Here is a 12,765-nt window from a genome sequence, read left to right on the forward strand (position 1 = left end):
AAATGAACCTACTTTGAGCGCCCCTCGATTCACATGCTCGGACGTAAATATATCGCAGGATTAACGAGGCAACGAGCCAAGAAGAGAGAAAGCAAGTTTTATACACACTTACCTGCCACACGTGGGAGGTTTGCCAGGAAAATTTCCTTCAGCAGCATCAATTCGTCTTCCGGTGCGGATGCCGACGATCCAAAGCAATCATCTTCGAGCCACACTTCTCTTTTGTCGGCAGGGGGGTCGTCGGCGGTTGGTTTGAAAGGTGTTCGTGAAAGAATGGAGCAGAATAAAAATAAAACAAAGATGAATTGATCGGTAAAGCGGTGCAATTAATACACAATAGCTTGAAACACTCTCATAATAGGTTACGAAAAACACGTACACGATAATAGCATCTCGAGTGGAAGAGCCATTTCTCTGTTTGGCTTTATGCTTTGGAGATACTTTATTGAGGGATTGGATTCAAACCAACTAAATAGCAATCTATTGAAAGAGTTTTACACTTTTTAACTACTTTTGAGCTTGAAACAAAACAGAATCCAAATTTCAGGTGATTATTAATTCTAAAATTAAAAGCATACACAATCTGATATTAATTTTCAACATGCATTTGGATAAAATGGTCATTCGCCTTAATTTTGTGAACATTTGTCTGTAAATACTTTCTTTCGAATACAAGTTTAAACTAATGTTAATGGTCATGAGTTCGTGATCTTTCTGGTCACCAAAATCTGTCGTACTGCTTTTTCGCAAACCGTATGGCCAATTTCGTCCATTTCTACGCAATGTTATTCAACCTTTTCAAGACTCTTGAAACTCCTTTGGCCTATTTAAGCATAAAACAAGGAGACGAATGTATTGCCTTAAACTCTATAAATACAGTCTTTCTGGGTGGATCATAATGCTCAAGGTGCATCAAAAATCTCATATGACACATTCCACCGTGACGTGAAATCCCTTTTCCGGACTTTTCTGCACTGTTATCATTCTAGAAGTCAACCAATTTACTTGAAAATGAAAAAAATTGTAGCAAACTGTCGCAAATTGAAATTCCTTCAAAATGAATATAATTTGGTCATTTTAAAATTTAAGTTATTTTTGTTGTGATTAATTACTTTTGTGACGTGAATTCACGCTAGATTTAACCATTTCGGACTTTAGTACATACATCTTTGATTTCCTGTTCTCTCTGTGGAAATAGAATATCAGTGTCTTCAAATGAGTTGTAAAGAAAACAATTACCCACAATTTGATGTACGAAGCTTCTCTATTGAATAACAAAGAACGAAGTTATGCTTATTTGAAGTTGTGGCGTGAATTCACTCAGTTCAAACAGAACAGGGTAGTTGACTGAATTCACGTCACGAAATATAATGTTATACTGTGGTTATACTGAACCATTCTTTGGAGTCTTCAAATTTTATGTACACTTTCAACAACAATATTTTGTTGTTTCGACTTTTACAATCATAAATGTTCAGTATCTGCACCTAACTTTTTCATTATTTCGATTGGTACTTGAATAGAAACATATTGAGGGATCATATGTTAAAATGACTACTGTCTTCATTTAAAGATTCACAAAAAAAAATTATTTTTTTCAATCTCTTTGTATTTTTATTTGAAAATAATGAACTTATTAAAAAAAATCAACTAAATTATGCTCGATTTGTAAAAATCCGACCATCTGGAGGGTCAAAACTGGTGGTCTTTCAGAGCACATTTTTCATATAAAATTATACAAAAAATCAAATTTTGTGACGTGAATTCACTCATTCGCGCTTTTGTAACTCAGCCAGATTCCAACCGATTTCTATAAATTTTAGAGTTTTAGAATCGTCTTATCATTTTCAAAGAAAATCTCATTTTTTTATTTAAAAAAAAGTCAGAGTTTCCTCGTAAGATTAAAATTTTCCCTTTTTTGTGACGTGAATTCACTCATTTGCGACTGTTTTTGTTCGCTTTTAAAACCAACTACATTGGATATAAACAAATTCTCTTTTCTACAAAATGAAGCCGTGTTTTTTGGCTTCTGAACATACTAAAAATATTTCCAAAGAAAATCATCCATATATCAAAATTAATCATTTTTTAAAAATTGTCAAAAACACCACTTTTTTCAACAAAACACTGATTTTCAAAATCATCTAAAACATGTGTAAAAAAACTTTTTATTCTTTTTTCCGTTGGTTTTGTGTGATTTGAATTATCAAAATTATAGACAATTTTGAGATTTTTTGATACGCGAACGCATAAAAATCACTTTTGAGCGGTACAAGCGCGTGGAATGTGTCATATGTATTTCCCACGAAGTTTGACCAGAATCAAAATGCAAAATCCACTTTTTTGGCTCATTGAGTCGTTGAGCGACCCTTTTGAGTAAACCAAATCAGCCTTTTTTTATTTCGAAACATACCCCTATTTATGGAAAAATCTAACCAGGTCTTCCAAGCTTTGGTTATGTTGGGGCTTTTTGTAAGTTCGTTCCAGATCTATTTGATGTCTAATCGAATAGACCCAGCTGCAGGGTGTTTCAATGATATCTAGATAGGGAATTGATTACTGCCGTAGCAATCTTCCAGCACTCTCTAATAAAATTCATAGTTAACAATACTGTGGTCGAGAGAGTTACCGGAGTTATTGCAGGATATTTTGTGGGAAAGGAGAAGTCTAACATAAATCTCAAAGGAGATGGAAATCATCTAGAATCTCAAAGGAGTTAAAATAGCCTCAAATGAAAAGTTTTTATATCCTCAAAGGAAAGCTCTACGAATATCTCAAAGGAGATCTTAACGATGATCTTAAGGGGGGAGTAGGGTCTAACGGGTAAAAAAAACACTATTTTCATGTGTATTCAAATTTTTTGCATTATACAAAGCATTGTTAAAAGAACATTTAGTAATTTTTTCGTAGAAAAATATTGAAAAATGAGCCGGTGACGGAGCACTTTCGAGGATGCCTTTTAGAAAACAGGATTTGCGGTGGACACTGTATCTCAGCTCAGAATCATCTGAAGTCAAAAAATCAGAGCAAAATATTTTTAATAGATGTTTTTCTAGACCCCAACGTTTTTATTTAACTTAAAAAAAATTTTATGAAATTTTTGTGGCTGTTTGAAGTAAAAAATACGATTTTTTACGAAAAAATCCGCCATTTTTTATCTGTAAAATCTCCTCAAAGAAAAAAAAAAAGAAAAAAGTTGGGGTCTGGTATTTTATATGTAGAAAATATGTTCCAAATTTGAAAAGAATCGGATAAGTAGTTTTCAAATGATGATGTCTACGGACTTTAAAAATGTGCTTTCGAGAAAAACGCGTTTGAAGTTTCTGCTCTTGGTTTCTTGCAGTATTAGATAGGAGTAGATAAAGGCCTATAATTTCTACAGTTTTGCTTCGATTGACTTGAAAATTTGACACAACATTCTTGAAATGTTTTACAATAAGAAAATAAAAAAATAAAAAAATCGATTTTTTTAAGGTGTTAGACCCTACTCCCCCCTTAAAATAATTCTTCTTCTCTTTCTCAAACGAAGTCGTCGTCCAACAACTTTTAGTTGTGGCCCAGTAACAACGACTATATGGCCATTAAAAGAATTAAAAAAGGAAAAAAATCATTAGGAGTGAAAAAATAAACATCTTAAAACTGCATCTATTTTTGTCTTATCAACAATCATTTCTACGGCAACCTGTGAATTCCTTGGCGACTCATTTTTCTTGTCTCGTTGGCGGTCTTTTCATGGTCGCTTGCTTACTCCCGTTTCCTTGGTGTGATGTAAGCGTTCCAAAATTTGATTTAAGAATGACCCGGCTAGCGTGACTTGAATTGAAAATGTACTTTTGTTTTGTTCAATTCTACATATTTATACTTTAAGAGACACATGATACCCTTTTGAACTTTGATGATTAAAAATTTTCAAGCTTTTTGCATTTTTCTGATCCAATCAGATTTAGCAAGAATTATTCAAATCCGTGAAGTGAAAAACTTGAGATGACCCGACTAGCATAAGTTCCGTTCTATTTATAGGTACCGCGCAACATTGAACGCAATGAACATATTTGCAAATTGAAGTTGCCAGATTTTCTCTAATTCCGCGTGTTGTTTACTTGTCCGGCAATCATTAGTGCGCGTTGAGAAATTCTAAATTATTAAATTACATAATTTTTTCCTAACAGAAATTATTTGATTTTATATTTTCCATTATCTCATATCTATCCTACAGTAGCTATAGATTTTTTTGGCCCCCTTCCCACCGTTGAATGTTTGTTGGTAGTCGTGGACTGTTATACTGCCCATTTCGGGATGAATAAACCTACTTAATTTAAAATCCCTGAAGAAAAAGGAAAAAAAAATACCTGCCCTACTTTCATTACAGTCCCATATGCAAAACAAGCAAGCGAGAAAATCAGCTTTTTCTGTTTTGGAATAAATTTTTTAATTTTGTGACCACAACTTTCAGCATAAACGAAAATCGTTTGATGGAAAGTGTTTTAGGTTGTCATTATAAATCGAAAAACCTGAAATTTTCGAAATTGGGTCATTGGAGAGGTCGGGAGCACCATTTTTGTCGTTGTGGGACTATTATGTGAGCATATTTGAAACCTTTTTCAAATCTACTCGCATAACAGTCCCATTCAAAATATGTTTTTCTCAACAAGCTCTTTCTAAGACTTAAATTTGATTATTTTTGAACTTCTAAATGCAATTTCCAGAAAAAGAAACATACTTTTGGAAAATATCTTGAATTCCACATCGTAAGTTGAATCTTTTTACGATTTGTTAGTGCATCTGATAGTTTTTGCTCAGGAAGACATTCCTTCCTTCTTACTGACCTGCCTTCGAAAACTAGTGTGCATGATTCGACATCAGGTGTGTTAAATATTTTGTTAATGATTGAAAGCAATAAATCAAAGACTATTTCGCCGAGAGAAGCATTGAAAAGTAACCAAATCCGTGGTATTTCACATATGGGACTGTTATGCGAGTATATTTCATATGGGACAGCCAACTTCTAGAACGAAATATCTTTTTTTATTGTTTTATATTGAAGTCCTATGTCCAAAATGACGAACTTTCAGGCTAGATGAAAAATGACGAAAATTCATAAGAGACTGTTATGCGAGTAGGGGCAGTATAGCCGAATAAGGAAGTTTGCATTATAAGGAAAATCACTTCTGAGGAATGCATCAAGCAGCTTGAGCAAATTTTTATGCGTTTGTTTTATCCAGTTTGTGAGTACGGAATTTTCAAGTTATCGTCAGTCCAGAAATATTGTTTTGAACCATATATTCTCGTATTGGCCGCAGGCAAACGGGGAAGTACAAAATAGCTGTCTTATAAAATGTCAGAGGATAAGCCGGACTCTTAAATGCGACTAGATCTTCTTGAGTACCTCATTTATAATAAGGTCTACGAAAAACTTAATTTAATAAATTTAAAAAAAAAAACAATAAATTATGTGGAGGCTAGTGTTCAATAAAAAAAACTTGTGCAAGGCCTTACGACATTGAAAACCTGAGTATCCAGAAAAAAAAAATCTAAATTTTCTTATAGCTGTGCTTTCACAGCATAGCTTTAGTGAATCGTGTTCGATGTTAATTTACACGCCTAGATGCTACGATGATAGATTTTAGATCAAAAACCATGTTCCGTTTTCGTGCATCGTTTTCGATTAAATATTACACAATTTTTCTGGCTGTATACAACCACGGTTCAACAAATTTGCTAAGAGCAAGTTCACTGGTGTTGGGAGAAAGTGGTACACCCACAATTCAGCCTCTGTGCCAATGGCGGCATCATTGGTACAAGGCATCATTGGTACAAGAAGATAACGCGACCGGTGCTGATTCGATTTGCTCCCACCGGCATTAACCTCCCAAGTTAACCGAATTGCGTATGTCTGAAAGAAACAAAATAAAAACGAATTCACGTCCCTCCCTATCGCATCACAAGACGAAGAAGGATAGAAATAAATACCGGCCAACACCAGGCAGCCAGCGAACCGAGCACTGTGCGTGTGTAGCAAAAGCAACAACAAAAATATTCCTTCAATTCAATCCGCCGGCAAACAACCACGGCCAAGCTATGCGTGTGAAGTATGTAGTAAAAGCAACAAAAAAAACATAGCTTCAATTCAATTTACCGGCAAACAACCACCGGTTAAGCTGTGCGTGTGTATGTAGCAAAAGCAACAACAAAACCATTCCTTCAATTCACCGGCCAAGCTGCCCGGCTTTAGCAGCTGTGTATATGTAGCGTGTGTATGTAATAGTAGGCAGTAAGCAAACCCCGGCAGTAAGCAAAGGGTTTCCCGTTTCCTTCACTCCCGTGCCCTTTCCCGTTTCCATCTCAAAACAAAGGAATACCTTGAAAGAAGGCCAAACGACAGGAAGCCTCCGTCGTGCGTTTTTTGTGATTGATCGGTGGCAGAAAGCAGCCCTCGTCCTGCATGAAGCTCAAATAGTATACTGGTTAAGATATCGGACTGGCAAGACGATTTGAATGGTGAATTGAGTTCGAATCTCCCCACGGCGTTGTGGTTATTATTTTTATTTAACGGTTTTTCAAACATACCGTCTTCGGCACAGTGCACATTTCAGCGCATTATCGGCACAGAGATATTCAAAATAAGCATTGGATTTTTGCAACCTCTTCTATGGGTGTAGGGATAACTTTATTGGTACTTGGATTCACAAAACCACACTTTTGTATTTGGGAACTCTTTTTTCTCACTTAGGACACAAACATGAGGATGCACTTGTACTCACTGAAGGTTGGAACAATACTCACTGGAAGGCGGAATAATACTCACGCAAATGCAGAATAATAATAACTTACAAATTACTCGACTCTGTATTTATATGCTAATGCAATGTTCTGGAAACTAAGGAATTATACCAATAAATTACGTGTAGAATGTTCTAGATTCTTTTAAGGAATTATAATGGAACTTTCTAGAAACATCGGAAATACATTGATATAGGAATGGAACATTCGGGAACCTTCTATGGTAGAACATGCTAAATAGTAATGGAATATTCTGGAACTTTCTAAAATGGAACATGCTAGTAACTGAACTTTCTGAACATTCAGGGGCGGTCCTAGAGTTGGCTCTTGGGGGGGGGGGTGTGTGATTTTTCCATATTTTCAAAAATCAGTCAATATGAAGGAAAGTAATATCTGGTGAAAAAACGATAATTTTGAAAAAGCGATAAAAAGGGGATGGTGACGGGGAGGGGGGGGGGGAGTTTCCATTTCAAATGAGTACAATATAAGCTGCCCAATGCTCCTCCTTCCCCACTTCAATTTCACTGAACAAAATCAGATGTATATCGAAAACTATGAAATAAGAGAAGAATAATGAAATCTTTTATCAAACTTTTTCAATATTTATAGAACAACCAGCAAATCAATAATAACCACTGCAAAAAAATGTTAATAAAAAGAAAATTATCAGAATTTGTGTATCTGGTAGTTTGAAATTGTCACTTTCAAAGACCTTTTAAAATGTCTTGTAATAAATGTCATTTTACAAATGAAAATAATATACACGTTGTTGAGCTTCTGAATATTAGTGCTAGGCCAAACAAAATGTATAGTTTTGAAATAAGCTTTAATTAGTTATTGCTATGAATAACAAACTGATTAACGGTAATTAAATTTTCATTGGAATAATTTTCTGAAAAGTGATTTGGAAATTTCGTAATATTATTTTCAATTGGGAATCACAATCCATGTTTAAAATTATGGTTTTGATTTTTAAATTCTTAATACAAAAAACCAACACTTCAAATATAAATTTAGATGAAAAACAGATTAAAAAAACCAGATACTGAAGTATAAAGCTTCTGCAACTTAATTTTAATTGATTTGCTCTCAAATTTCAGGTTAAAATACGAAATTTTCAATTTTAATTGTACTGGAACAAATGAAATAGCCACAAATAAATTATAAAGAAAGTGAAAATCGTTTTTTCTCTTCATGTAGGTATCTACTCATAATTCCAAACTCTTGAAATGATATTGATTTATAATAAAAAAAAACATGGAATGAAGCCATGAAAGGTTGATTTAGTGAAGAGTATTTATCAATTGCAATTGAAATAGTCATACTTTCTGATGTAGAGTATAAAACCTAAAACTGGATTTTAACTTCAAATTTTAAAATCATTATGTGGATAAGCTGCAAGCAGATTCGGCGATATAATTGGTGAAGATCTTGAAATCCAACAGTATCTATAAGTCAAAAGTCACAAAAAAGCTCTTTCGAATGTTAGCTTGATGGATTGCCTTGTTGCCGAAAAAATAATCGATTGATAACGGGAAAGTTTTAATCCACAAAGTTAAAAATGAAACATAGGCAAACTGAGTTTGAAAAATTTTGGCGTCCTTAACTCGATTTTTTGTCAGTATTTTTTTGTCAGTTAACTAATTACTTAAGAGTTTAATCGATCAATGATAACTGATGAAGCAGCTGACCGACATGAACAACAAATAATTATTTTTAATCTATAAATTATCTGTTTTTCTTTAATCGATGCAGATTTTAGGGAAAAATGACACAAAGTGGCCAATTCCCGAAAAAACGATACAAATTTTGTTCTTTAAAAACAACGATTTGAAAACAATAAATTTATTTTTTTCAACTCTATAATTTTGTCGTTCAGAAGTCATGGTAAATTACTCACAGTCTTCAGTTTAATTGATCATGAAGTTAGAACCTTTTTTTCAAAATTCATTTGCATTCAGTCCCCCTAAATAAGTCAAACTCAGTTTTCAAATTATTTGCACCTCGGAAAATGTGAATTTTTTTTCATTGTGTTATAATTTAAACGCAGATTTTGAGTTTTGAAGATGAATCTTAATCTCTTTCTCAAAACACTAATTCCTTCATATTGAAAAAGCTTTTATAAATAGCTTTAATTCCTTTTTTGGCTCTAAAAACTCATAGGAAAAGCAAAAATTACAAACACTGCCCACAGTTTCTTTTTTTGATTTCCCAGCAAACATAAAATCGCATTGAAAATGATAACTCAAGTCATTAAAAACGTTACTGCGAATCTTAATTGCATTTAACGCAAGTAAAAGGTCGTAAAAATCATTTCTCGAAGTCGGATTAAATAGTTTAAATCGGATACCTATGATAAAAAGCCCGCCATGTTTGCAAATTTTGAAGACGATTTCGTTCCTTTTTTTCTCCCGCGTGAGTCAAAAGAGAGAACAGCTATGTCGTTCTCTTTGCGACCAGCAGTGCAACCAGATTGCTAAAAATCAGATGGTGTATTTACAAGAATTGCCCAATGTAAGAGGAATTGTCAATAATCCAACTGTAAACAAAAGAAACAAAATACAGAATTGGAAATTGTAATTTATATTTGAATTTCAGATTCGTCCTAGCTTTTTATTCATGAAATAAAGTTTATTATAATATTTTGTTCCGATTCCTTCGGTTTTTAAGATATTTTGAACTACAAAGAAAAATCCTAATGCGTAACTTTCCGCTGCTGAATTTTCCTTGAAAATGGATTTCATGCGGCATCAACACGTTGTATATTACGATTGAATTTATTTTGTGAAATGTTGGTGTCAAACAGAAAGGTTAGAAGGTACCAAAGACTGTCAATTAAAGAAGCACGTTTATTGAGCGCCTACTGGAAAACTGATCACTCCAATGAAGAATGTTACTACATTTTAAATTTCTTACTGATAAGGAAATTTATCACTTAAAACGAACACACACATATAGGATCTCAGTGAAACTTCATGTTTCTTTGAAGAGATCTAATTTACTTAACTCTAAGGCGTACATCTTTCAAGGATATTATGGCTAGCATCTTACAAATGCTAAAACCACCAGACCACAGAAAGTGTACTATGTGTGCCGTGATCGGGATTCGATCTCATGGACTCTGGCTTAGAAGACTGGAACGCTATCCTCTAGGCCACGGCCGGCGGCAAGAGTCCAAAGGTATTTTTCCAATTCTTTGAATGACCAAGATCTGTAAATCTATTAAATATGAGAATAATTTCTGAAAATTAAAGGAAATTGCCAATCTTATGATTTCGTACATATGTGTATAGATTGAGAATTTTTATTGCTTTCTTCTATCTGACAGAATAAAAAAGAAACTGCATGGTGTATGACTTCAGAAGAAAATATATTCATATATTTCAGTGTTATAACAATATTCATTCCCCTATTTGACTTTTTCAAATTTATCATTCCATTATAATTCAAAAAATAATAAAGAATTAAGAAGCTCAGATTTTGAAACAAATAAAAATTTATCACAATTTGCTCATGTAAATTTAGGCATATGAGGAATATTAGTGACAATTAAAAAAATTTCCTTATATATTACCTAGCTCAAATGTTAAGTAGATAAATGGTTAGCAAATTCAAAGACAACACTCTAAGTAATTCATAAGAAGTCGTTTGGTATAATTCGGTCCAGGGAATTGCAAGTTACAGCTGCTTGAGTTTGGTAGACTGATTTTTCTTAAATCTTGAGCCTTTAAGTGATAAGCAAACTTTTTCGTTGATTAAACACCCCCACGGAGTGGAAAATTTTTGAAAATTCAAAGACGCATCAACTAGGGCAAGTTCAAAGTTTTTATAGAAATTCAGCATTTACGGGTATTTTGTAACGGTTTTCTGCCGCTTGGGGGGGGGGTGATCACCCCGATCACCCCCCCCCCCCCATAGGACCGCGCCTGCTGAACATAGAGTATTCGTCAAGCGTATTGGTATACGCTCTTGAAATTTTTTCGCATGGTAAAGTTTTTAACATGTGCTAAAAAGGTCAAAATTTCTACCACTTTCACACCAGTGAACTTGCTCTTAGCAAATTTGTAGAACGGTGGTTGTATACAGCCAGAAAAATTGTGTAATATTTAATCGAAAACGATGCACGAAAACGGAACATGGTTTTTGATCTAAAATCTATCATCGTTGCATCTAGGCGTGTAAATTAACATCGAACACGATTCAATTTAGTTGACATTAAGAAATTTCATTATTTCAACCGGGGTGGTAACGATCTTTGTTCAAAGACGCCATCTTTTTTAGCTTTTTGTCTTTCGGCTCAATTTTCAGGCATCAACAAAATTATAATGATTTTTATTCTTCACAAAAAGATAGTGAACATGTAGATAGTTCCAAAACGGTATATGCAAATCGGGTCTGTAGTTTTGGAGATACAGCCAAAATAGTAATGCGGGTCTATATGACCCTAATCGGTTAATTGTCTTTTTTTTTCTTACCGTTAAAGAAGGTTGAGATAATTTTTTAACAAACCGTACATCAAAGCATAAAAAGACTTTAAGTTTACGAAACGATGTTTCAATTGCACAAACTTTGTATGAAAGTGTATTTATGTTCGATAGCTATCTTCTAGAAACAAAATGTTATAATAGCTTTCTGTCGTTCTAGCTTCGCAAACTGCTGGTAAAAGCGCTCTGCCGGGTGGGCTCAACGCGCGAATAAGAGCGAGAGTCTTGACACAATAATAATTTACGTTGGATAATACAGAAAACAATCGCATCTGCGCGGGGTAGGTTGGTACCACATTTTGTTGAATAATATTAAATAAAGATTTATGAAAGCGAGTTAGCCTAGGATTTGCTTGCTGCTCTATATAAACAGAGTTCCACCACCACCATCAGAGAGTTCAGTTCAGAATCAGGTGAAAATGGTAATTAATTTCACTCACCTAGCGGATCGCATTAAAATTATTGCATGTTCGTATTTTCCGTCACGCAGCAGCGAATGAATCCTTATCATGCAGTCTCCTCTGGGTGTTTGGGGCAATATCGGAAAGGTGTCGTCGGGCGGCCGCAGATCCGGGATAGAATAAAAATAGGAGAAGAAAAAAAAAAGAAAAGTGTTGATTAAAAACGAGGATTATGCTTGGTCTAGCAGCGATGCTCGGTGACGTTGAGTTGACGTACTTCTGATCGTCGATGGGTGTATCTGAAGCGCCATCGAATGGACTCGGCTGATCCTCCTCTGGCAGCGTAATCTGATTAGCTAGACATGTCGAAACTTCACCCGCCATTGTAAGCCACTGCTCTTCTAAGCGCTCCGGCTGCGAGAATGAAGCGAAATAAAACGAAGGAAAATACAATTAATTACTACGTACTATTCTAGAGCATGGTATTTTGCAGAAAGGAAAGAACCATTGGCATTGCATTGCATTGCTGGCTGGCTGGCTGGGTGGAAATGAGACGACGACTTACATCCAGATCCTTTGTTTCCGTGCTGTTGTTGCCTTTCTGCTTGGCACCACCGGATCGTCCTCGTTTCGGTTTGGCGCGTTTCTTACTCTGGACACGCACAGTCCCTTGACAATACTTTTCGAGCATTTTGAAGAACATGTGGGCCGTCTCAATTACATCACGTAAATACGCTCTGAACATGTAATTAGATAGCAAAATGAAGAGATAAAAAAAAAGAAAAAGGAATGAAATTGAGGTTTTTTTTGCGGAAGTTGCGAGGAAACATTTGGATTTTTTTTAGGAAGTTTAATAACTTCCGTCAAATAACTAATTTGAAAAATTAGTTATTTTTTGTGGACTGTTATATGAAAGTTACAAAAAAGCAGCAGAAGGACTATGGATTTGGGAGAATTTCCAATCGAAAATAAGTAAAAAAAAAACAAGACATCCTCCTGGCCGACGACTATTACAGTTTGCTGAGAATCGTGATCTTTGACAAATTGTCGTACTAAAAGCGTAATAGATACTGATTAGTGAAGTTTCACTGCCGAAACCG

The 12,765-nt window shown here is 34.6% G+C and overlaps 1 protein-coding gene across 1 annotated transcript in view; it reads right to left on the minus strand.

Moving 5' to 3' along the window:
- LOC129753099 (protein timeless homolog) overlaps nucleotides 1-12,765 on the minus strand; it is a 225,096-nt gene that overhangs the window by 182,691 nt on the left and 29,640 nt on the right. The window contains exons 5-8 of the mRNA XM_055748904.1: nucleotides 12,231-12,402; nucleotides 11,943-12,079; nucleotides 11,705-11,785; nucleotides 113-219 (exon numbers count right to left, since the gene is read on the minus strand). Of these exons, the coding sequence (XP_055604879.1) occupies nucleotides 113-219; nucleotides 11,705-11,785; nucleotides 11,943-12,079; nucleotides 12,231-12,402 (497 nt within the window). The remainder of the gene's footprint in view (nucleotides 1-112; nucleotides 220-11,704; nucleotides 11,786-11,942; nucleotides 12,080-12,230; nucleotides 12,403-12,765) is intronic.

This window comes from Uranotaenia lowii, chromosome 1, assembly GCF_029784155.1.
Source record: "Uranotaenia lowii strain MFRU-FL chromosome 1, ASM2978415v1, whole genome shotgun sequence".
In the NCBI taxonomy this organism is placed as follows: domain Eukaryota; kingdom Metazoa; phylum Arthropoda; class Insecta; order Diptera; family Culicidae; genus Uranotaenia; species Uranotaenia lowii.